The 22,077-nt window shown below is 38.2% G+C and overlaps 2 protein-coding genes across 3 annotated transcripts; one reads left to right on the top strand and one right to left on the bottom strand.

The window, feature by feature from the left end:
• The first annotated feature begins 1,287 nt into the window (after positions 1-1,287).
• On the top strand, positions 1,288-6,846 carry LOC131349316 (butyrophilin subfamily 3 member A3-like). Its single transcript, XM_058384913.1, has 9 exons — positions 1,288-1,485; positions 1,653-1,709; positions 3,345-3,707; positions 3,868-4,158; positions 4,343-4,441; positions 4,542-4,592; positions 4,724-4,759; positions 5,366-5,404; positions 5,673-6,846. The coding sequence occupies exons 1-9, from the start codon at positions 1,479-1,481 to the stop codon at positions 6,278-6,280; spliced, it is 1,551 nt and encodes a 516-aa protein (XP_058240896.1). The 5' UTR covers positions 1,288-1,478; the 3' UTR covers positions 6,281-6,846.
• A 3,137-nt stretch (positions 6,847-9,983) lies between these two features.
• Positions 9,984-15,965, bottom strand: LOC131349328 (serine/threonine-protein kinase TAO2). 2 transcript variants are annotated; one of them, XM_058384928.1, is made up of 9 exons: positions 15,760-15,965; positions 14,970-15,076; positions 14,399-14,483; positions 14,092-14,290; positions 13,947-14,015; positions 12,632-13,590; positions 11,557-12,329; positions 11,251-11,448; positions 9,984-10,841 (listed from the first exon to the last, which is right to left on the bottom strand). In XM_058384928.1, the coding sequence occupies exons 1-9, from the start codon at positions 15,945-15,947 to the stop codon at positions 10,582-10,584; spliced, it is 2,838 nt and encodes a 945-aa protein (XP_058240911.1). In that variant the 5' UTR covers positions 15,948-15,965; the 3' UTR covers positions 9,984-10,581. The 2 variants fall into 2 exon arrangements, with proteins under 2 accessions (XP_058240911.1, XP_058240912.1); XM_058384929.1 differs by having other exon boundaries at positions 9,984-10,820.
• Between the last annotated feature and the right edge of the window lie 6,112 nt (positions 15,966-22,077).

Raw genomic sequence — 22,077 nt, 5'->3', positions numbered from 1 at the left:
TGCCATACAAGATAATCTATGACAGGGGTGTCCAATCTTATCCACAAAGGGCCGGTGTGGGTGCAGGCTTTCATTCCACCTGAGCAGAAGCCAAACCTGAGTCTACTGAAAGCCAAGATCTGTTGATTAGCCAGTTGGAAACAGGTGTAGCTCCTGCTTGGTTGGAATGAAAACCTGCACCCACACCGGCCCTTTCTGGATAAGATTGGACACCCCTGATCTATGACAACTGAATCTGAAATGTGGATCTTCAAGTACTCCTTGAAAAAAAGAAGATCCACAGCATAGGAACAGTCAGACAAAACCGTCTTGCAGGATGTACATTCATGAATGACCAAAACATGAAGAAGAAAGGACAAGGCACACATCAGGAGAAGATTACCACTCATGATGGTGTGAACCTGAGGGCTGTCACATGGTTCAGCAACCACTCTGTCACACTTCTGAGCACCTTTGTTGGAGCAAATTCTGTGACACGTGCAGAGACAAAATAAAAAGCATGAAAGGAGTGGATCTTCTTGATAACTACCACACCAAGATCCACTCCAAGATGTGGTACCATCGGATCGTGTTCCAGCAACACTGACCACAGGCCCTTACAAGGAATTGAGAAAGGAAGATGTAAGGTGCTTGGATGCAAAGGCATTGCGAGGACCAAGTGCTCAAAGTGTTCTGTCTACCTCTGCATCACAAGTGAGCAGAACTACTTCTTGGAATTTCACAAGGGCTGAAATAGAATTAAATTAGGAAATAGCATGGAGGGTTAGAATGACAGTAGGATTAAAATGTAGGACATAAAAAGGTCCACAATGAAAATACAAATTGGTTATACTTGTCCAATGTCTTTTAGAATTGTAACAAATTTGACCATCTTTCTGGGTGGACATACCTGTGCTATAATCTGTGATTAACTGTGATTAAAACAACACTAATTTTGTTGATCTAAAATTGAGTCATGAATTTCATTAAATAAAATTAAGATATGTATAATCTTTTGTCTATAAAAAGTGTGTTTTCTAAGAAAAACAAGACATTATGATACTTTCCACCACTGCACATTGTTGCCATATGGCAACAATTTATAAACTACCCGCATAAAATTTTTTTTTTAATTTTTTACATTTTTTTTTGTATATTTTTATTTCTTTAACTAATTTAAGCAATAAAAATCGAAAAAAAAATTTTTTTGATGCAAGTATAATAATTCATGCAGTAGAGGGTTAAACCATAAAAAGACTTCAAACCAGTAAGACAGAATAATATATTACTGTATAAAACGCGCCCTCGTGTGGCGCAGGACAAATTTCCGAAAGTGAAAGCAGCACACACAGGCGTTATTTCCTGATCTCGATGGCGGACCGAAATAGAATCGCGACCTTTTTATCATTAAATCTTAAATTTAAGCTGTAAAAAAAACACAGATTAGGTTCAAGATTCTAATAATCTGCACGAGCTGATCTGAAGACAGTGTGGACAAAATGAAGGGTAAGCTCGCGCACACGGTCGCATTCGTGGCCTAATTATCCATGCATTTTAATGGAGATTTCCTGTAAAAACAGACTGGGAAAGAAGCAACGTCGTTAACTGAATGATTGCGCGGTTTTTACTGATGTGTTTTGAGCTTTACTCTGATTATTATTTTTTGTTTCCAGGAACGTTCTTGTGTTTCAGCATCGTGGTTCTCTGTTTGAGGCGCATGATGGCTGCAGGTAAGAAAACTGAACGCAGAAACCCTTTGGATTAAAAACAGACCAATCACATGAAATCAAACCTCCTTCACTGAAAGAAATCCTACCCTATTCTACTGATAGGCTGAATACACCTACAAATGTTTTGCAAATTCATACCAGATTTCCAGATTTAAAACACATATTTTGACCTTCAGCCATATCTATCCTTCATTATAGTGTTACCTAGCATGTGGTATGGTCAAAAGTATGCAGACACCTGACCATTACACCCACATTGTACTTCTTCACTCAAAAGTTGGAAGCACAGAATTGTATAGCATGTAACAATGCAATTTACCCTTCATGGGAATTAAGAGGCCCAAACCTGCTCCATCTCTTGTGGGTGAATGAGCACAAATCAACAAAGTCACTGTCTAGAATCAAACCAATAAGAGAAAAAACCACAGACAGAACAAAAAAAATGGAAAATCAAACCATTGGTAGATCAAAGCAACAGTGGAACAAACCACTTGTAGGTCAGACTAGTGAATGGTCTAGCCACTGGAAGATCAAATATTGAAAGGTAAAAACTAAAGGTAAAAAAAAGTTAAAAACTAGTGCAAAAACTTTTCACTTCCTTTTCTGCAGTCACATGGCATGGTGAAGGTCATCATCAGAGGGCTCTCAAAATTTGATGAATATTTCAATATTTACACAAAACTGCTTAAAGTAAAAAATTAAAACATTATCTGAGGTTAGTTTACATTTGTGTTTTATCACTTAAGCTAGTTTATATATTTTGAGTATTCTGATAAATGCTAAAATGTAATCGTTGCCATATGGCAACAACATGCGATAACTGAACTGGGGTGCAATTCATGAAATGAAAATAGCCTACATAGGAAAGGCATGGAAAGACACGATGATCCCCTTCAAAGGCAAGAACCAGCTGAAGCAGTATGTCCCAATGAAGCCGAAACGCTGGGGGTACAAGGCGTTCATTTTGGCAGAACAGAATGGCATTGTATATAACTTTGATGTCTACACAGGGCCAATTCAGCCACCTAATGGATACCCTGACATTGGTGCAAGTGGTAACATTGTGTTGAAGCTGGCCTTTGTTGTACCCTGCAACATGCCATACAAGATAATCTATGACAGGGGTGTCCAATCTTATCCACAAAGGGCCGGTGTGGGTGCAGGCTTTCATTCCACCTGAGCAGAAGCCAAACCTGAGTCTACTGAAAGCCAGGATCTGTTGATTAGCCAGTTGGAAACAGGTGTAGCTCCTGCTTGGTTGGAATGAAAACCTGCACCCACACCGGCCACCCAAACCTGCTCCATCTCTTGTGGGTGAATGAGCACAAATCAACAAAGTCACTGTCTAGAATCAAACCAATAAGAGAAAAAACCACAGACAGAACAAAAAAATGGAAAATCAAACCATTGGTAGATCAAAGCAACAGTGGAACAAACCACTTGTAGGTCAGACTAGTGAATGGTCTAGCCACTGGAAGATCAAATAATAAAAGGTAAAAACTAAAGGTAAAAAAAAGGTAAAAACTAGTGGGGGTTGTTGTAAATTTATTTGCTCTAATAGTTGAATATTTTTTTGTAATTCTTTCCCATCTCTCCCTCTCTCTTTCCCTCTCTCTCTCTCTCACACACTCTTAGAGACTTTTTTTGTAAACTGTTCTGAGACTGTAATTATGGGGAAATATGGTTCCTCTGTGGTTCTCCCATGTTGGCTTACCCCTAACACTAACGCAGAAACATGGGAGGTTCGTTGGTACCGCCCAAACCAGTTCAAAGAGCCACTATTATTTTACACGGACCGTAAAGTCATTACAGACTATCAAGAGATTTACAAGAATCGGAGCTCACTGACCCAGCGCAACCCTCAGTCTACCGGGCTCAAACAGGGAGACGTCTCCTTGAAGTTGGACAACCTTGGTTTGTCAGACATTGGGATTTTTCACTGCTACGTGAGTGGAGACACATCATATGACAGCAGTACTGTGACACTCAGTATAACTGGTGAGTAGATGTCTGGTGTGGTTCAATTGTTGGATGGATGGATGGATGGATGGTTGGATGGATGGTTGATGTTTCTCCACACATCTGAGAATCATTATCTTTATCCCCCTCCCTCTCCAATCCCTCTTTCTCTCTCTCTTTTCCATTTTCCCTCTCTCAGCTCTGGGCTCTATGCCTATCCTTTCTCTGGAGCACCACCACGACTCTGTGAACCTCACCTGTACTTCATCTGGCTGGTTTCCTCAACCAAGACTCCTGTGGAAATTCACCAAAGAAGGAGATGTTCTTTCTGAGCTTCGAACCCCCATTTACACTAAACAAGGGAACGGCCTGTTTTCTATTAAGAGCTGGGTCATCCTGTCATCTTCTGTCTCTAACACCATCACCTGTTCTGTCGCTCTGTCAGAGGAGAAGAGAAATGTGAGCGTGAACTTAGAGCCCCGCGTATCAGGTTGGTATAATGTTTGATTTCAAGTAAGGAGACATAGGGAGGTGTGAAAGGAATCCACAATTTTAAATCTAACTAGTTAAATGCAACACTAATTATCTTATATTTTTAAGCACATTATTGATCAAAGTAGGTCAGCCTAATCGCCTGCGGTGTTTTAACACTTAATACTTTTGCCCTCTTTCAGTTGAGAATAGTGGAGTGTGGAAGATTCTTTTCACTATGGCACTGTTGTGTGTACTGGCTCTGATCGGCATTGGCTTCTTCCTCTACAAAAAATACAAAGGTTTATTTATATTATTTATATACAGTTTTGTATGTTTCGTGCAGTGCACTGTTGTGATTTTATTCCTTCTTTTTTATATATTTGTGTATCTTTGTTGTAGGATACCATGCAGTTAGTAGAGGCAAAATGCCAGAACTACAACATCCAATAGGTATGTGCATCCTTTATGTCTAAAACCCTTTTACTGGTCTACAGAAAATATGTTGTGTCTGTGGAAGTTTACATATTCTCATTTACTGTGTTTCTGCATTTCATTCCTCCATTTTTGATTTTATTTTTCAGTTTGCATTAAAGCAAACATGGTGGACTTGACAAAAGGTAAGGTATGATTTATGTTTCTTCCAGTGTAAATGAAATGTGAAATTGTGTATAATTTTAAAATTTAATGGACATAAAAAGCCTACACACCCCTGTTAAAATGGCACATTTTTTTCACCCTCAAAGTGAAAGTACAGTATATTAAACTATGTGGAACACAGGAAACTTGGTTGCATAAGTGTGCACACCTTTTTATAATTGGGAATGTGGCTGTGTTCAGAATGAATCAATCACATCCAATATAATATTCAAAAGTAATCATGTGCCATGCTGATAGACCCTTACCCAAAAAGACTTATGCAACCAAGTTCTAGAAACTTTTTTATTTTTCCCTAAAATAGCTAAAGGTGCTTCTACATGTTACTGTATTTTAAAGTGTACTTTTACTTATACAGTGTGTTTGTTTCCTGAGATTACTATATATATTTTTATATATATATATATATAGAAGGGTAACACAATTATTTTTTAGGACCTGCTGAATAAAAACATACTTTCCCATGACTGTAAATATGTATAGTTTGAGAGGAAAGGTTCATCATATGCCATTCATATTTAACCTATCTACCAGATAATCACTATTTTTTTTCAATATTTCATTTTAAGGTCAGCCTACAAATATGGAGGACTTAAGAAAAGCAACAGGTAGGTCTGCTTGTTCAAAATATCAGCATACAAGGAAACATAGACGTTTTACATTGGGGATGCAAGGATTTTAAGCAGGAGATGCTGTAACTTCACAAATAAATGATAGTCAAATGACATACAAACTCCCTCAAACTATATAAAATACTCTGTTTATGGAGTATTGTTATTTCTTATTTGCTTATATATTATACTATTATATATTATAGTAATTGCATTTTCCAAATATTGAAGTGTAATTTATTAATTATTTTTTCTCACTTCACAGTGGCCATCACGTTAGATAAGGAGAAGTGTAAGAAAGAGCACCTAAGATTTAACCCTCATGGTAATCTTGTGAGAGATGCAGATGAGGCTGCTGATAAGTATAAAGCACATGGTTTTCCTTATGAATTATGTGTAAAAGGAAGTGAGAGTTTCCACTCGGGTCGTGTATATTGGGAAGTTGGATTAAAAGTACCAAATGTTCCACCCAAAACGTCATGGCTGATTGGAGTCGCCAAAGCTTCATATACCATAAGTGATGAAAAGAGTCATTTTACTCCTTCAAATGGATTTTGGTTTTTGTGCTCAGACCCAGAAAATGGTCTCCGTGTTAACACTGAACCCGAAACCTCACCTTTGGTAGACACAACACCAGAGTGTGTTGGAGTTTTGCTCGATTTTGACAAAAGTGAGCTTTCATTTTACAGTGCTACAGATGGTGTGCATCTCTTTACAATGAGAGTCAATTTCCAAGAGGAAGTTGTGCCTCTGTTTAATCCAGGAATAGGTGATAAGGCTCCACTACACATAAAAAACCCACAGGTTAACACACAAAACGAGGCTGGAGGGAGTACTAGTCCTACAGCCAATGTTACAAATCAACATGTATAAATAATACTAAGAAAGAACTACGTTTTTTCCATTATGGAAGCTCAAAATGGAACCACGTGATTATACTTTAGTCCCTAGTTCCTTGTTGTTTTATGTAGTGATGTGTCTTCATAGAATGTTGTTTCATTTCACCATGTACTGCACCAGCTGTATATGGTTGAAATGACAATTCTTGACTAGAAAATGGACAAAATTCGTATTGACTTTTATTGAAAAGTTTGGATTGTTATAATTACTAAAAATTGCAAAAAACAAAACAAAAAACATTCACGTAACTCATTGGACTGATGGGTTTCCTGAAACGGCTGGTCAAATATTCCACTAACTCTCATAGACATTCATCAAACATCAAACTATCTTTACATTTTCAAACTTTCAGACTGGCTTTGTCATGTCACCATCAAAATTTGTCATGATTAACTTTATCTATCTAGATACCTCATGCAATGAGACAAAAAATACCACACAAGCAGTCACACTGTGGGTCCTTTTGTATTGTTTAAGCTTTTAAGCCTCTGTTTTCATTCTTGTTTATATTGATGATTAAAAAAAACAATTTATATGAACATATTGCATTTTGGAAATATTACAGGTACGGATGGAAGGCAGCTTACCATGTTAAAAAAGCATGTATAAAAATGTGCACATTATTTTAAGTGTGTGTGTTGTGTCTTTTTAGATTTTAAAAAAAAAAAAAAAAAAAAAAAAAAATTGTGCCAAAATTGGAAAGACTGGTCTGTGTTAAAATGCAAATATGTGTTTAAATTTTTATCAACATTTAATGGAAAAACTACCATAATTGTAAATCTTAATTAAATCTCAGTTTTAACCAGTCCTTTAGTCAACTTTGTACGGACATTATTTCTAGTATATAAGCTCAATGGTTTAGTCGATGTAAAAAGAGAGCCAATAACGATACATTTTTTATGGGTGGCAAGAAACAATGCAGTTATTTGCATCTATTTTGCATTTATATGTTGAATTGCTGCAGTGCTTTTTTATATATACAAATATACCTTGAGTGAATGCATTTCATAGTTTTTTGTTTAATAAAATGTTTTGTTTGAACAAACCTGTTGCTTAACTCCCCCTAGTGGCAGACAAAAACAGTGCAGGATCAAATGGCGTTAAAATTCCGTCTAATGCACCACAAACCGAAATGAAACACAGCACAAGCTACGAAATGCAAATAAAGGTGTGTTATTTCTTGGTGATATACATTAATCTGTGTCTCTAAACAGCTTTTCCTCTAAAATCTTTACAATGCCATTTAAGAAAACACAAGGAAAAAAAAAATCCAAAATGTAGCACTTTTATATAAGTCGATATTTACAGAATGTACACCTTCACAAGGCTAGCTAGCACGCTAATACGAGTTCATTGTTTATACTATAAATCAACATACAGTCAATGGTCTGGGGATGGAAGATCAAAAAAAAAATAAATCAACATAAAAAATATATAAATCCTAAGGGATAAAATAAGGTTCAAGTATGTGTATGTGTGGGTTTTAGGGAATAGGTGGGAAAAAATAGGAACAGTGTAAAAGGAGGATCGTGATCACACTGATATTTTAGCTTATATAAAATACTGCAGAATTATAACCCTAAAAACAAACAGTAAAAAATTTTGATTGCTATCAGGTAATTATTGGACAAAATAAATGAAAGGAAACAATTCTACAAGGACTTAGCCTCTTCTTGGTCAATAGATAGTCAGCACTAACAGCAGAGATGAGATTAAGACCAGGTTTAAAACAATGTGATGCCTTAAAACCAGACAAAACAATAACGGAGAGAACATGGAAACCTTGGCTAGCTTGCTTAATAAAAACGTTCTGTCGGTGTTGATACTTCTTTGTATCTACACTGACTTTGAGGGAAAAAAAAAATGCTTCAGCTGAGGTTTATGTACTTACTCAGTTCCAGTCCCTGATGGTGTCTTTAAATCTGTCATTTTAAGCCAAAATATTACTAGAAATCTTCCTAATGGATTGATTTGAATATTCCCCCCCTTCATCAGGGAAACAACGTATTTAAGAAAGAATTTTGCTAGCAGTAAAAACTGTGGGGTTGTGATTGTAGTACCTAAAAACAAATCGCTAACTAGCTTAATTGTTAGCAATGATGGCATAGATAATAAAGGTAATAATAAACAAAAGGTTAAACAATATAGCCAGCCAGATAACTAACCTTATGGTTAATGAAATAAAATATGTAAAACAACATATGGTTAGTGATGCACTGAGGGGCCGTCCCTGGAACAGCTAAAACAGTGGCTAAATAACCAGCTAGCAAGATATTTATCAATGTGTGAAGTACAGCAATATAGAAACTAAATTGTAAAATGGCTGCACATTGCATAATAAACAGCAAGCTAGGTTGTTAATTAGCTCCAATCACTCAAATATATACACAAAAATTTACTTAACATACTAGCCAGCTAGTTTTATGCCAGAAGATAAAAAGAACTGGATGGTTATCACTAAGTGGTTAAAAAAAATGAGCTAGCATGCAGTGTACCACATAAATGAATAAATCATTCATTTGATAGCTGTATACTGAGGAATTTTTTTTTAAAGTAACTAAACCAAATAACATGCTAGCTTTTTTTAGCCAGCTAACATTACTCTAGGACAAGCAGAAATATGTAAAATAAAATAATTAAAAAAAAAAAAAAAAGTTACTTAATATACAACTAGCTGACTAGTGTTACACCATCACATAAATGTCAAAGGCTAGAAAACCTAGCTAACATGGTGTTAACTACTGTCAGTTTATTTAAAATAAAATAAATAGGGTCTTCTTTCCAAATAAGTAAAATACTAGCCAATTAACAAGCTAGCAAGCCAATTAACAAGCTAGCAAGGTATTTATCAGCCTGGAATATATAGTAATACATTGGCTTGCTAGCATTACACTGAGGGGTTGTTCTTGGAGTAGTTCAGATAAATAGCTTGCTTGTTGATAGTTAGCCAAGATAACTCATTAGAGTAATGCATAAAAAGTTCTTAAACACAGCTAACTGGCCAGCATTAATCATTAATGGTATAATTGACAATATACAATTCATATTGTTTTGCTGTATGAAATAAAATGTCAAGTATAGCAGCTGGCTAGAGGTGTACTGAGAGGGTTATCCTTAAACAAGCTAAGCTTGTTAGGTTGTTGGCTAGCTACCATCACTCATTTTCTTCTACATATTACTTTTATTTCATACAGAAGCTGGTCAACTTTATACTGCAGGATCACCCTTGGAGTAGTTAAAAATAAACAGCTAGCTGGCTGGGATGTTCACTACTGTCACTCAATAAGTATTAAATGAGCTGGCGTTTTACTTAGAGGCCATAACTAAACATGAGAGACAGCTAACAGTAACAGCAGTTTGCAATGTTGTCATCACTTGGTATAGGATTTCAGTATTGGTACGTCACCTCAACAGGACTGGAACTGAGAACCACCTTCATAATTGCAATCAACATATTAGCATAATAGACTTACTGTGAAATTTCCACCAGAACATTTATAATTATTTTTATATATATATATATATATATATATATATATATATATATATATATATATATATATATATATATATATATATATATATATATATATATATATATATATATATATGAGTTACAGTCCAATAATACGAGATAACATGGTCCCAACATAAGTTTTTGCCAAAGACAGGTACATAAATTTCAGATGTTTATATAGAAGTCTTTCACAATCAATCCATAGCGAGACTCCACTGGCCAAACAGGATTAGCATCGTCATAAAAAAGAAAATGGACAAAAGAGTTCATAAAGGAATAATTACATCCTTTGCTGCGGTCCATGTGTGATGTATTTTGAGCTGCTTCGTCAGGTGTATAGGAGATTTCGGCTATGTAGCAGTGTTCACACACACACACACACACACACGCCTAAGTCCCAATGCATGTCAGTGAGGAGGATAAGAGGTCAGTTTATACGCATAAATCTATTTTAACACTTTGTGTTTGGGGTGAAATGCTGAAATGTATAAGGACACAAAAGAGTGTGTGTGTATATACGATCGCTTACTTACTCAAGCCATTATTTGTGTATAGTCAATGGACACACTCATATACAACCACTCACAATGTACAAGGGTGTGTGTGCGCGCGTGCGCGTGTGTGGTCAGTGGAAACACTGATGCACAGCAATCCAAAAAATGTGTGTATGGTCACTTATCCAACCCATTCCAGGATTGAATGTGTGAGTAAGAGTCTCTCCCTCAGTGTTTGTGTGCGTTTGTGTGTGTGTGTTGAGCTAACAGACAGCAGCTCCTCCACGTCCCTGTTTCTTCAGTAGTTGAATCCGGTTGTGGCAGTAGAATTTAATGGCTCTCCAGTCACGCTGGTTGCTCACCAGTAGGGGGCAGTGCTGCAAACATCTCTCACAGTCTGCCTTCGCCGGGACGCGCAGCTCCACGATGTTTCGCTTTAGGTGGGTTTCTACGGCAACCCGCTCCGCTTCTGACCATGGCCTCTTCAGCACACCACGCTTGCCTGAAAAGTGGGGTAAACGTTCTGCCCGAATGCCGTAGGACATTTATTTTAAAATCTTATTTTTGAACATATAGTACAGAAGATGATAACATTTATTTTTCAATTTAAGTCTTACTGGCTTAGCTTATATTAGTAAGCAAATGTTCTATGCATGATGCAAAATTAGGTATGACAAATCCAAAAGTGGTCCAATGTTTTAGTTTCCCACTTTAATTCCTGCCTAAATGTTTCCATATACTGTTTCATCTTATCATATACATGTTTTCTCATTAAACCAGTATATAAACATTACAATAAGAACATGATCAGGCAAGAAAGTAGTAAAGATAGATGTTGGCTCTGGTGCATGCAAGTAGCTGTTCCAGTCAAAGTCTAACATAACATGTAAAACAAGCAGTTTTCACAATGTTTAGTCATAAGTCACTCTTACCTGATTTTATTTGTGCGCTCCGCCTCTTGTGCGAAGCTGAGGGGGAGGGCGTAGTGGGCGAGGGGGCGGGACTGGCGTTTTTAGGTGGGCCTCGGCCGTTCACTCCTGTCATCTTTCCCACCTCTATTCTTTCATTACTCTTCTCTTCTTCTCCGTCCGACTCCTCTGAGAAAGAATCTGCTGAATTCCCAGACATTACTGAAGGTGAGAGAAAGGAAAAAAAAAAAAACACATAAAAATTCTGCAGATTTCAAAGAAAGCAGCAGCATGATGCACATTGTTTGTTCTCTTCTTTTTAGCTCTCACCATCCAGCTCGAGGCAGATGTGTTTGAGGCTCATTCCTCTGAACAACACACCATCTCTCTCCCCATACAGCACAACACGGCCCACTCTGCCCATCAGCGCTGGGTCTTGGCCAATCCTGGCGCAGCTTTGAGTGACGTGATACTCGCTGTGCAGGAAGTGCTCAAGCCTCTCCTTCTCTCCCTCATCCATCAGCAAAAGCTGGGTGAGGATGGCGACTTGCCTTCGCGTGCGTGGTGATGTCAGTGCTGCAGGGTTTTTAGCCCCACTGGAACGTGCTAATCCACGCAGGAGGTCGGTGCCACGCAGAGGGGTGGCAGGAGAATGATACGGCCGAGAAAATACATAAGGGCTTTCAGGATCGACGTTCACATCCGTGGAGGTTTTCAGAAGCAAATCGAGGCAGGATTCAGAGTGAGGTGGAAGAATTAGCGGCTGAACCCGACCGCGCTTTCCTAAAACACCGACGCGGGGCCTGTGGCACAAAACCTGTCGCTCGAAAGGGGATAAAGACACTTCAAGAGGGGAGCTGGAGTTAGAGGATGGAGTGATGCGACTGCGGTAGTCATTTATGGTCAGCTTTGCCATCTCGCACTCACGATGGCGATTATACAGGATAAGCAGTGCCAGGCTGGAGTGGCACAGCAGACGCCAAGCCTCTGCCGAGCTGCTCGAACGTGAGAGGGACAGGAAGGAAGTGTGCTGCTGACGTCGGAGATACAAAACCAGGGTGGAGAGAGAGGACAGGAGAGGAGACACGTGGGAGCGGTGAGAGCTGGGGGAGAGATAAGTTAATATATTAAGTATAAAATAGTAGTTACAGAGATATAAAGCTTAGAGGAAATAGAGGGAAATAATCTGTTCCATTAATCAGTATTACATCACCAACTTTCCATTCATGTTCTTGATCATTTGGGGACCAAGTACTACCCTCTTTTATTTCATAAGTCTGAAGTCTTTCATTATTTCAATAAGTCTGAAGCTTTAAATCAAACTGCACTAAACTGAGTGCGTTTCTACAACAATGACTTGTCCCTTTACACAACAAACAAAGTCTTAACAAACAGTACTGAATACCTAGCACCATTCTTCTCTTCTCCGCTGTCATCGTCCCTCATTTCGGTCAGATCCAGCTCCTCATCTTCTACCTCCTCTCTTTCTTCCTCTTCATTTCGTCCCGGAGTGGGAGGAGCTTCTTCTTTCGCTCGTTCCATCTCCTCCTGTTTCTTTTGCTTCTCTTCTTTCTCCTTCTTTGGCCGTCTCCCCCTTTTGGCTGGAGGACTGGGGGACTTTTTCACAGCTGCTGCTGTAGGTGCCTTTTTGGGTGGAGTGGAGACAGAGGCGGGGCTCTTTTTGTTGGAAGGACGGCGTGTAGGAGGAGAGAGGGAGAGGGAGAACGACATGGCCGCCGAACCAGAGCCAGACGAGTCACGAGAGAAGAGATTGGGGGTGGCTGAGGAGGAAGAGGAGGAGGAAGCAGAGGGCTGTGGTGAGGTGAACGAGTGTGAGCCACGTGTGTGTGTTGAGGATGGTGTGTGAGAGGCTCGTGGGCCATGAGACAGTTCCATGGCATTCCGGATTTCCGGTTGCTGATCGTGGTGCTTTTCAAGATGCCGAGCCAAAGAGCGGAAATGGCGGCCGCAGTGAGGACAGTGCTGCTTCCTGCTGGCGCTGCGGCTAATGTTTATGTTTATGTTATTGTTTATGTTTGTGGTAGGTGGGGCTAAAGGTGTCTGGAAAGGTGAGGAGGATGGAGGGAAGGAAAGAGGGCTGGGTTGAGGCTTTTTTTTGGCTGTGTTATTCGTCGTTTTCCGCTTCTTGCGTCTCCGCATCATGCGGCCCCTCAGCTCTTCAAGGTCTTCTTCCTCTTCGTCATCCTCTTCCTCATCCTCCTCTTCCTCTTCATCTTCCTCTCGGTCTGAATCACTGGCCTCGGAGCGAGACAGAGGAGACGATGAAGGAGAGAGAGACCACGAGGGAGTGAGGTAGTCTGAAACTGTGAGAGACAGAGGGAGAGATGGAGCTGCCTCCTCTTCCTACAAAGACAAGCAGACAAAAATGTTGAAAAATGACTACATAGCAATGTCAGTTATATTTAGATTGATGATATAGCTTATATTTATTATTAATAATAGATAAATATCTAATTAAACATGAAGAACTGTCATAGAGCAAGTACAAAACTACATATTATTTAGAAGAAATAAAAGGTTACAAATTTAAGTTACTTATTACAATTCTGTATATTTATCTCTATTTGTCATCACAGAAGGCCAGAACCTGAACCCTTAATAATTTACTATATTTTACATGGAAAATATTATTGAAGTTTCAGGTTATGTTATTAGTTGTATGTATGTATGTATGTATGTATGTATGTATGCCTCATCACCTTCTTAATATTGCTGTCTGGACTGAAGGCGCATTCAAATCCTCGTGGTGATACAGAGCGATGGAAAGCCTAAGAAAATTACGTAAAATTATTAGATATACAATTTTAAATTCCTATTAGTACTGTCTTGAAAATGTTTGATTACCAGCGCATTTTCGCCCCACTCAGCCAAGTTGTAGTCCACCGTAATTTCCTCGCCCTTGGCGATGTCTCTGATCGCTATGACAACCAGTCGTACCTGACTCCCACAATGTACCTCTCTGATCCTGCAGTTAGGTGGTAGAGGTGGAAAGAGCACAGGGCCGCGAACACCACTGGCACCTTCTTCGCCGAGCTCCGATACACTATAAACGTAATCATATACATCCACAAAAAGCATCTCAATTACAGACCAGTTTCAGGAGTATCTGCATTCGATCTAAATGGGCGAGCCGTAAAGAATAAAAGCTTACCAAAGCTGGGATGGATCAGCGAGATAGTAAGGACTACTGGGAGGGGGAAGCCGGTCCTCTGCTTCATCTGGGTACTGCCCTTCACCTGTAAAACAATAATAGCAGAGACTCTGCTCCTTTATGTACTCTTCATACAACAGAAGTAAAAAAAAAAAAAAAAAGCTCTGACAGTACTGCACGCTGTAATTCATATTACAGTTTTCACACTATATAAACAAATGTTTTTGTGACTAACCATCACACCACAAACTGTCTTTAAGCATCCCATTCCAAAACCATGGCAAGTAATATGGACTTGGTCCCCCCTCTCTGTTGTTATAATAACCTCCACTCTTCGGGGAGGGATTTTCACTAGGTGTTTTACTATAGCTGGGAATATTTGGACTTTTAGGTCCTGATATAGTCTGAGGAGACCTGTTGGCAAGTCAGAATTCCAGTTCATCCTAAAAGCGTTCAGTGGTTTTGAGGTTGAGGCTCTATGCAGGACACTTGAGTTCTTATCCATTAACCTTGGCAAACTGTGTCTTTATACTCATTTTGTACACAAAGGCATGTGTGTGTGTGTGTATACCTGGGCTGTAACTGTGTTCAGACAAACTTTCCTCTTCATCTTCAGTCACATATGCACGGTCGCACACCTTCACTGGAGTGCCCTTCCTCTTTCGGCCACATACTCGCCTGTGAGACAACATCCCAGTTACACCAGCATACACTACCATGGATCTATTTAGAAATATTATGCACTGCTCTGATCACAGCCCTGCAAGTTTTATAACACATAGCTCGGTTGCTGTGTTTACATGTAATAACACATTCATGAATTCTCAATAAGATGATGTGTGCATGCATATATATATATATATATATATATATATATATATATACACACACACACACACATATATATATATATATATATATAGCATATAATTGCTAGAAATTAATTGCAAAAGTATTATGTAATAAACACAGGGAAATGACTTGATTGGGATATAAACACTGTCCATGCACATCTCCAGCTAGCATAGCTACAGGTAACGATACAGCTAAAATAGCCCATTGAATGCGTTCCTTTTTTTGGTTTGCTTATCAATAACATGCAATGCAGTGTCTTACAAAACAATTCGGCAAAATCAGCATTTGCAATCTGGAAAAAATGGGGTATCCGGTTTTCAAATAATTCTGTACTCCTTTTTAATGCGAACTGCTACTATTATATGGACAAGAGAAACAAACAAGTTAGCTTAGCAAGCTAGCTAATTGTATTGAAACCCTTGGGCTGTCTACAGACGGAACGCCACGATTCTGTAACATTAACATAACGCCCCGTTTCCCACACGGAAAACGGATTTTTCACTAACCCCCGAGGTGGCGGAGGCTTGCCACCGTCTCCATCGCTGTCGAGAGTCGGTGGCTCCCGATAGTCAAAAGGCGACCGTACGTTCTCCGCCATTAGGGCTCCGGTAAAGACTCCACTGCGCATGCGTACTCCGCCATTAGTGCTGGTACAGTAGTACCTAACTGCTCCGGTAAAGACTTTGCCGCGCATGCGCACTGAGCTTTTAGGGCTAGTTTGACATCGAGCGTCTTCGAGATCTTGAGTTTGTCCATCAAATCTAAGAGATCTTCGAGTTTAGGTGTATAACCCTACAATAAAAATGTCCATTGTACAAAGAAACCAGCAAGCAAACAACAAACAAATAAATAAAAAATAATCCAAACAGAACAAAAGCTTAAATTGACGCTTAAAAAAAGCTTAAAAAAAATGACGATAGCCTTTCTGTAGTACCAGTAGTACCGACATAATTCAAAGAACTTAACTTTATCTTTTCTCTTCACATGTTTTGCAGCGTTGAGCAATGTAGCCAATCATAGAGCCGTCTGTTGGGCGCGTGAACGCAGTGGCCAATCAGAACTGTCCCAATTAGTTATAATTGAATTAGTCATCCACTTAATTCTGCTCAAACGCCGGAGTTTTTACGGCGTGACTTTTCATCATGACCAAAATAAAAAGTGTTAGAATGTAAATAAGTGTAATTATGTAAATGAGAGATTCACTGTGCTTCAAGATAATTAGTGGAGTTTCAAGACTGCATAACTCATTGAGCTCGCGCTGAATTGAAGTGGTTGATAGCTTCAGTAATTATATTTAAAGGGAGAGCTCTGAATACTGACATACCAGCAGACTATTGCCATAAAATATTGTCTCTGTCATGTGTCAATAAATGATGGGTGGATCTTTAAACAAAGACAGTCACCCAAACATGGACTGCTACTTACTTGTGTGACTGTGGTTAAATAATTGGATAACCAGCCAACCAGGTGGTCAGAAGGCATGAAATAATAACTAATGTTTCCACATTACTATATTGTAGTATACAGGTGATTTGTTATCTTTAGGATAAATGACACGGAACAAATCCAAGTTAGTTCAATTTTTTTTCATTTATTACTCAGGCTTCACAATATCCACTAATAAATAAATTTAAAAAACAAATTTAATAGTCTACATTCTCACATTTTTTCAGTGAAGCAGTTAGTGTACCTGCAAAATACCTTTGTTTACATATCCGAGGAGTGTAAATCAGTTTCTTAACAGTTATGCAACAAGCCTGCTACAATAGTTAGCAAAAACTGAAAAACGAGGGTGTGGTCAAGCATCAACTGTGTATGTAAAGGAGTCGGACCAGCAGGTAACGTGTGATGATTCTCACCTGTGTCTTATTACTGCGAGGTTAACTTGTGTTGCTTTGTCTAGCTCTTGCTAACAGGTTACAGAGGCACTACAAACACACAGCGTGTGAGGCCATTTAGGAGAGCTAGCACATACATACACACACCTTTCTATTGAGTCTTTCTCTCCACTCTCACAGTCACCAGGTTCTACAAACAATTAGTCATGTTAGATTTTCACAGCATGTTTACATATATAGGTTATTACTGTTTCTGGCACAAGGTTTTGCAAAATAAGTAAATAAATATGTAAAGAAATTTTGAAAATAACCTAATACAATAAATAATGAAAGAAAACTATAACATTCAGGTTGAAATGTTTGTTAACGTTATCGCAACAATACTAGTATAACGTCAAAAACTTTGCACATTTCACAGTCACTGTTACAGAGAAATGCTACACAGAAGCAGCTAGAGCAGTGTGTTAGTAGTGTTCACATGCTAGGCTTCTGCATTCACTACTGATTTCATCACGCTCCTGTTGATTTGCACGAGGAGTACTGATTAATGGGGTGTCTAGTTAGTAGCACTTTTTTTTTTTAACAGCAACACATCCAATTTTAGCAGCAAGAACAATGTTAAAGTTATTTGTTCTGAACAATCAAGTTCCCTAAAACTTGGTATCATATGCCAGCTTCATAAATATCTTGCATCCTAATCTGCTAACCAGGTAGCATGCTAAATTAGAAGGCTTGCTAACTAACTAGCAAAATAAAGTGATGTCTGCTCTCCTTTGTAGTCCGAGTCAGCAAATTAAAGGTTTTTTTTGTAATGTTAAGTATTCTTTTTACTGCTTTTGTTCATTTTGTTATATCCACTAATAAACAGCTCTGTCCACTTTTGCTGTTTTTATGTATTAAAACTAACTATTTAACTATTTCATGTGTGACGTCTACACTTGTAGGCTACATTGATGTTGATTTGGGGTCAGTTTTAAAATGTTAATTAAGGGGGTAACCATTTTAGATCGAGGAGCAAATAAGAGAAATGATTAGGAGAAAACAACAAAAAGATTTAAGTGTTTAAGATCACTGTGAGATGCCACTTGTTAACTGTGAAGCTGAAACATTTGAAATCATATCGTCCATGTTTTGATAAAGTAAATAAAGCTCTAAATCACAAAGGAATGCAACCACTGGTCAACTGACAAATTTATCTCATAACCAGTGCAGTAAAGCTCCATTGCCCAGTATAGTCAACTGTGTGAAGCAATAACTGCCACTAAACTTGTTTATGTAATAAAAGGACCATTATTATTATTAATAATAATAATAATAATGAAATCTGTTTAGATATTTAGGCAGTTAGTAAGGTAAGTTAGGGAGGTAGTTAGTTAGCTAAATCAAAGAGCTGACCACCTGATGAGTTTCCATTTAGCTGGTAATCATAGCATTTACCCCAATTAATGTTTTGTACATTATTTCATAAGCTTGTTAACTAGGACATTTTAACTAGCTAATAGATAACTAGCTGTGTATTTAGGTTATAGAGTTTTGACCAAATACAGGACAAATACAATCTTGCTATGAATTAAAGAATTAAAAGCTGTATATGTAAAGGAAAGGCTATGAAACTCAAAGTGAATTTCAGCTCATTTGAAATTTGTGAGTACCGACTGCTCCAAAACTGATGTTGGTAAAATAACCTGGTAAAATTGAAGTTGTATTATGGGCCTAACTTGAGAGTCTTTGTGAACCTATTTACACGACTCTGTGAGCACTTGCCTGACCCTGGACACCAGCCAGGTCTATGATGATGCTACATTTCACAAATGAGACTGAGCCACTGCAGACCAGTGAAGTGTTACTTATAAACTTTCTGTAGCACACAAGCAGCATTAGACATTTTCAACTTGACCTTGGAATTACCGAGCTCTGTTTGAGCCATGTTTGGTCAAAAAATGTTAACTGCTGGCTGTTGGATAAACTAAAAAAATCAATGCACAAAATCTGGCCAGAACTAGCACATTAGATGTATTAATCAGTTAACGTTGCTTATCTTTGGCACCACCTTTTTTCAGAGATGCACAACACTATTCCCAAGCTGTGAGTACAGCTACGCCTGGATCTCAGTTAAGGGTGTGACTATAGAAGGTTACATCCCTATAATACAGTCTGAAATAGTATTATTAAACTTTTTTTTAAAGAAGTGAATTCCGGGAAAAAATCCAACTTCACTACAGAAATCAACCAAATAGATCTATCCAATAAAAACCAACAACCAGTTAAAAATTAAAAATCTGTATAGCAATGTGTAGCTTATTAGATGAATGCCCATGCTATTATCTTGTAAGCAACATGGCAGTGAGCATTGTTATGTTATGTCACTGTGATGCATTTTGTCACCATCCTCTTTTGAATACAGTTGCTACAACACGACTACAACTAGAAAGCCCATCGAAAAATAAATAATCAAATTACATGGGTAAACAAACTATACACATAAACAAGCAGCTAACTGGATATTTGCATATTATGTTCACTTTTTCTCTTGTTCATTGTTACATAGGTGAATACTAAAATAAAATAATTTTCTGACCTCTGGAGACTGGTTAGTAAACTAAAAAATTGTTTACACATTGTTTACTCCACCCCTATGTGGAAGCAGATCCTGCAATGTACTAAAAAAAACTTCAAAACCTAAATCATGAACTTTTTCTAGAATGCCATTTGATTCCCGAATCTGATTGGTGAAGTCGTTCTCAGGATTATATTTATTCCCTCATTTTCTTTCTAGAGTAAATTTCTTTTTTTCGGTAACGGGACATGCCACATGAAATGGTTTATTTGGGGGGTGGGAGGGGTGGTGGTTCATAATCTATAATCTTTACCCTATCTTAATTGATAAGGACAAAATGTATATATCACATTAAAAAGCTGCTTTGGTCAGATAGAGTTATTTTATTTTGGATTGTTTTTTCCCATATTTTTCTCCCTAATTGAGTCTTAGCCAAGTCCCACCTACCACTTAGGTCTCACATACATGACAACTGCCAACCAAAGAGGCTATTAGCCATTATGTATTTCCTCTGAAACACATAAAGCCTGCTAAACGCATCTTTTCAAACTGCTGCTCATGCTGAGTCACAGGGTGAAATAACACAGCTGGAGGAAAGCGCTATCGGCCCTCTTCTGCATGCATGAGCTCACAGATGCCTGTGATTGGCTTGTATTCACTGGGTGAGTGATTATGCCACTGCCTCCCACTCAGAGAACACTCCTGGCCCTGGAGAGCATTGTTTGGATTTGAACTCACGATCTTCAGATGACAGTGTAAACAATTTGCTGTTGTGCCACTCAGGAGCCATTTTGGGTGTTCTTTTAAAACGGTCAGTGATCATAATGCTCAGTTGGGTCATTGACGGTCATTCTTGGGTCAACAAGGGCAGGGCTTAAACTGACTTGAAATTAATCTCACTTATGCACTTGACTACTGGTTTTAATGAACCAAAATAGTTATTTAAATGTTAGCTAGCTGTCTACTTAACATCAGGTGCCTGGTGCTAGAGAGGTAATGTTAATTAAGTCAATCGGTTAGCTGGCTCATATTAGCTCAGTGTGGTGTTTAAGCAGATAGCTAGTTTAGCTGATGTGTTATCGATGCTGTTATGTTGTGCAATTAAAACCAGAATTTATTGTCAAATAAATGAGAAGAAAATAAAAGGAAAAAAAAAAACAACAAAAAAAAAAACCTAAGCCTCGCCCCTGCTGACTCCCTGCTGTTTCTCTGCAAAATCAGGATGCACCCCACACACAGTAATCGTCTAGGTTTCTTGCTCGTTCTCTTGCTCGGAGTGCAGAAGGCGAAGGGCGTGAGCGGCCATGTCGGTCCAGTGGATCAGCTCCAGCAGAACCTTGTAGGTCCAGAGCTTTGTGGCAAAGCTGCCAGTACCCTCGACCTCATCCAAACCCTGCAAGAATACACACACACACACATACACACCCCAATTAGGATTACTTCCTGACATCCTTGGAACCTTCTTTAGATATAATTAATACTGCAGATTATTAATGGCATGCATACACCTATACCTTGGTATAGAGGGAAACCACACTGCATAGAATTAATCATCTGACACACACACATTATATATATATATATATATATATATATATATATATATATATATATATATATATATATATATATATATATATATATATATATATATATACATAGGTTGCTAAGGTTAGCAAGAATGAAATTCAATCAGTGAATAAAAATTCATATTGAATTTGATTAATTCAGTTCTGTACATCAGTTCCACATGAATGAACTGAATTACATTAAAACAGTTTGTTGGGATGGGCCAGGATGAGCCAAATGCCCCCACACACGGTCACAACTGCCAGACTTTCCTACCACTGTGAGGACACTTGGTTCCCACCAGGGATGTAACTGTATATGAAGACATTGTTCAGAAATAGACGTTAATGTGTTCTAAACAGGCACAAATAGAGACGTGAATCGGAGGAGCATGGTTCCTTTTTTTTGTCGATCTTTATCAAAAATCTTACTGGAAAACCATGTGGTCAGTTATGTGTGGTGATGGAAAAGTACCTTTTTCAATGTTTTTTTTTTTTTTTTTTTAAAAATTCTAATCCAAATACATGCACAAACACACACACAGGATTGAAAGAGGCAGAGTGAAGGAGACGTCTGTGGTCTCTCCTTCTTACAGACAGTCTCACGGGGAAAGAGAGACAGATGTGTGTGTGTGTGTACAGAATGAGAGTGAGAATAAGAGAAGTGTCTGTCTGAAAGTGAGTGTGTGTGTGTACAACTGTTTAATAAGGGAAAAGAGCATGTGTATGAGAAAAAGCAGACAAACTGCAGAGGTACATATATTCCTTTGTGGCCAGGAATAAACTGTACATATGTATATAAGACTTTTAAAGACTTTGGATGATTCTGTATGGAAAAAATACATTTATCTTTTAAATATG

Source organism: Hemibagrus wyckioides, linkage group LG29 (assembly GCF_019097595.1).
Source record: "Hemibagrus wyckioides isolate EC202008001 linkage group LG29, SWU_Hwy_1.0, whole genome shotgun sequence".
In the NCBI taxonomy this organism is placed as follows: Eukaryota; Metazoa; Chordata; class Actinopteri; order Siluriformes; family Bagridae; genus Hemibagrus; species Hemibagrus wyckioides.
The sequence above is the reverse complement of the archived record's forward strand: the minus strand, read 5'-3'. Positions and strand labels throughout refer to the sequence as shown.

What these genes read in the sequence shown, in the direction of transcription:
- LOC131349316 (XM_058384913.1), top strand. An exon ending in CTTAGAGCCCCGCGTATCAG is followed by an intron (nt 4,159 to 4,342) that starts GTTGGTATAATG and finishes GCCCTCTTTCAG; the next exon opens with TTGAGAATAGTGGAGTGTGG. An exon ending in CATGGTGGACTTGACAAAAG is followed by an intron (nt 4,760 to 5,365) that starts GTAAGGTATGAT and finishes TTTCATTTTAAG; the next exon opens with GTCAGCCTACAAATATGGAG.
- LOC131349328 (XM_058384928.1), bottom strand. Translation starts at nt 15,947, where the DNA reads ATGCGCGGCAAAGTCTTTACCGGAGCAGTTAGGTACTACTGTACCAGC. An exon ending in TGAACACAGTTACAGCCCAG is followed by an intron (nt 14,484 to 14,969) that starts GTATACACACAC and finishes ATTGTTTTACAG; the next exon opens with GTGAAGGGCAGTACCCAGAT. An exon ending in CAGACAGCAATATTAAGAAG is followed by an intron (nt 13,591 to 13,946) that starts GTGATGAGGCAT and finishes TTGTCTTTGTAG; the next exon opens with GAAGAGGAGGCAGCTCCATC.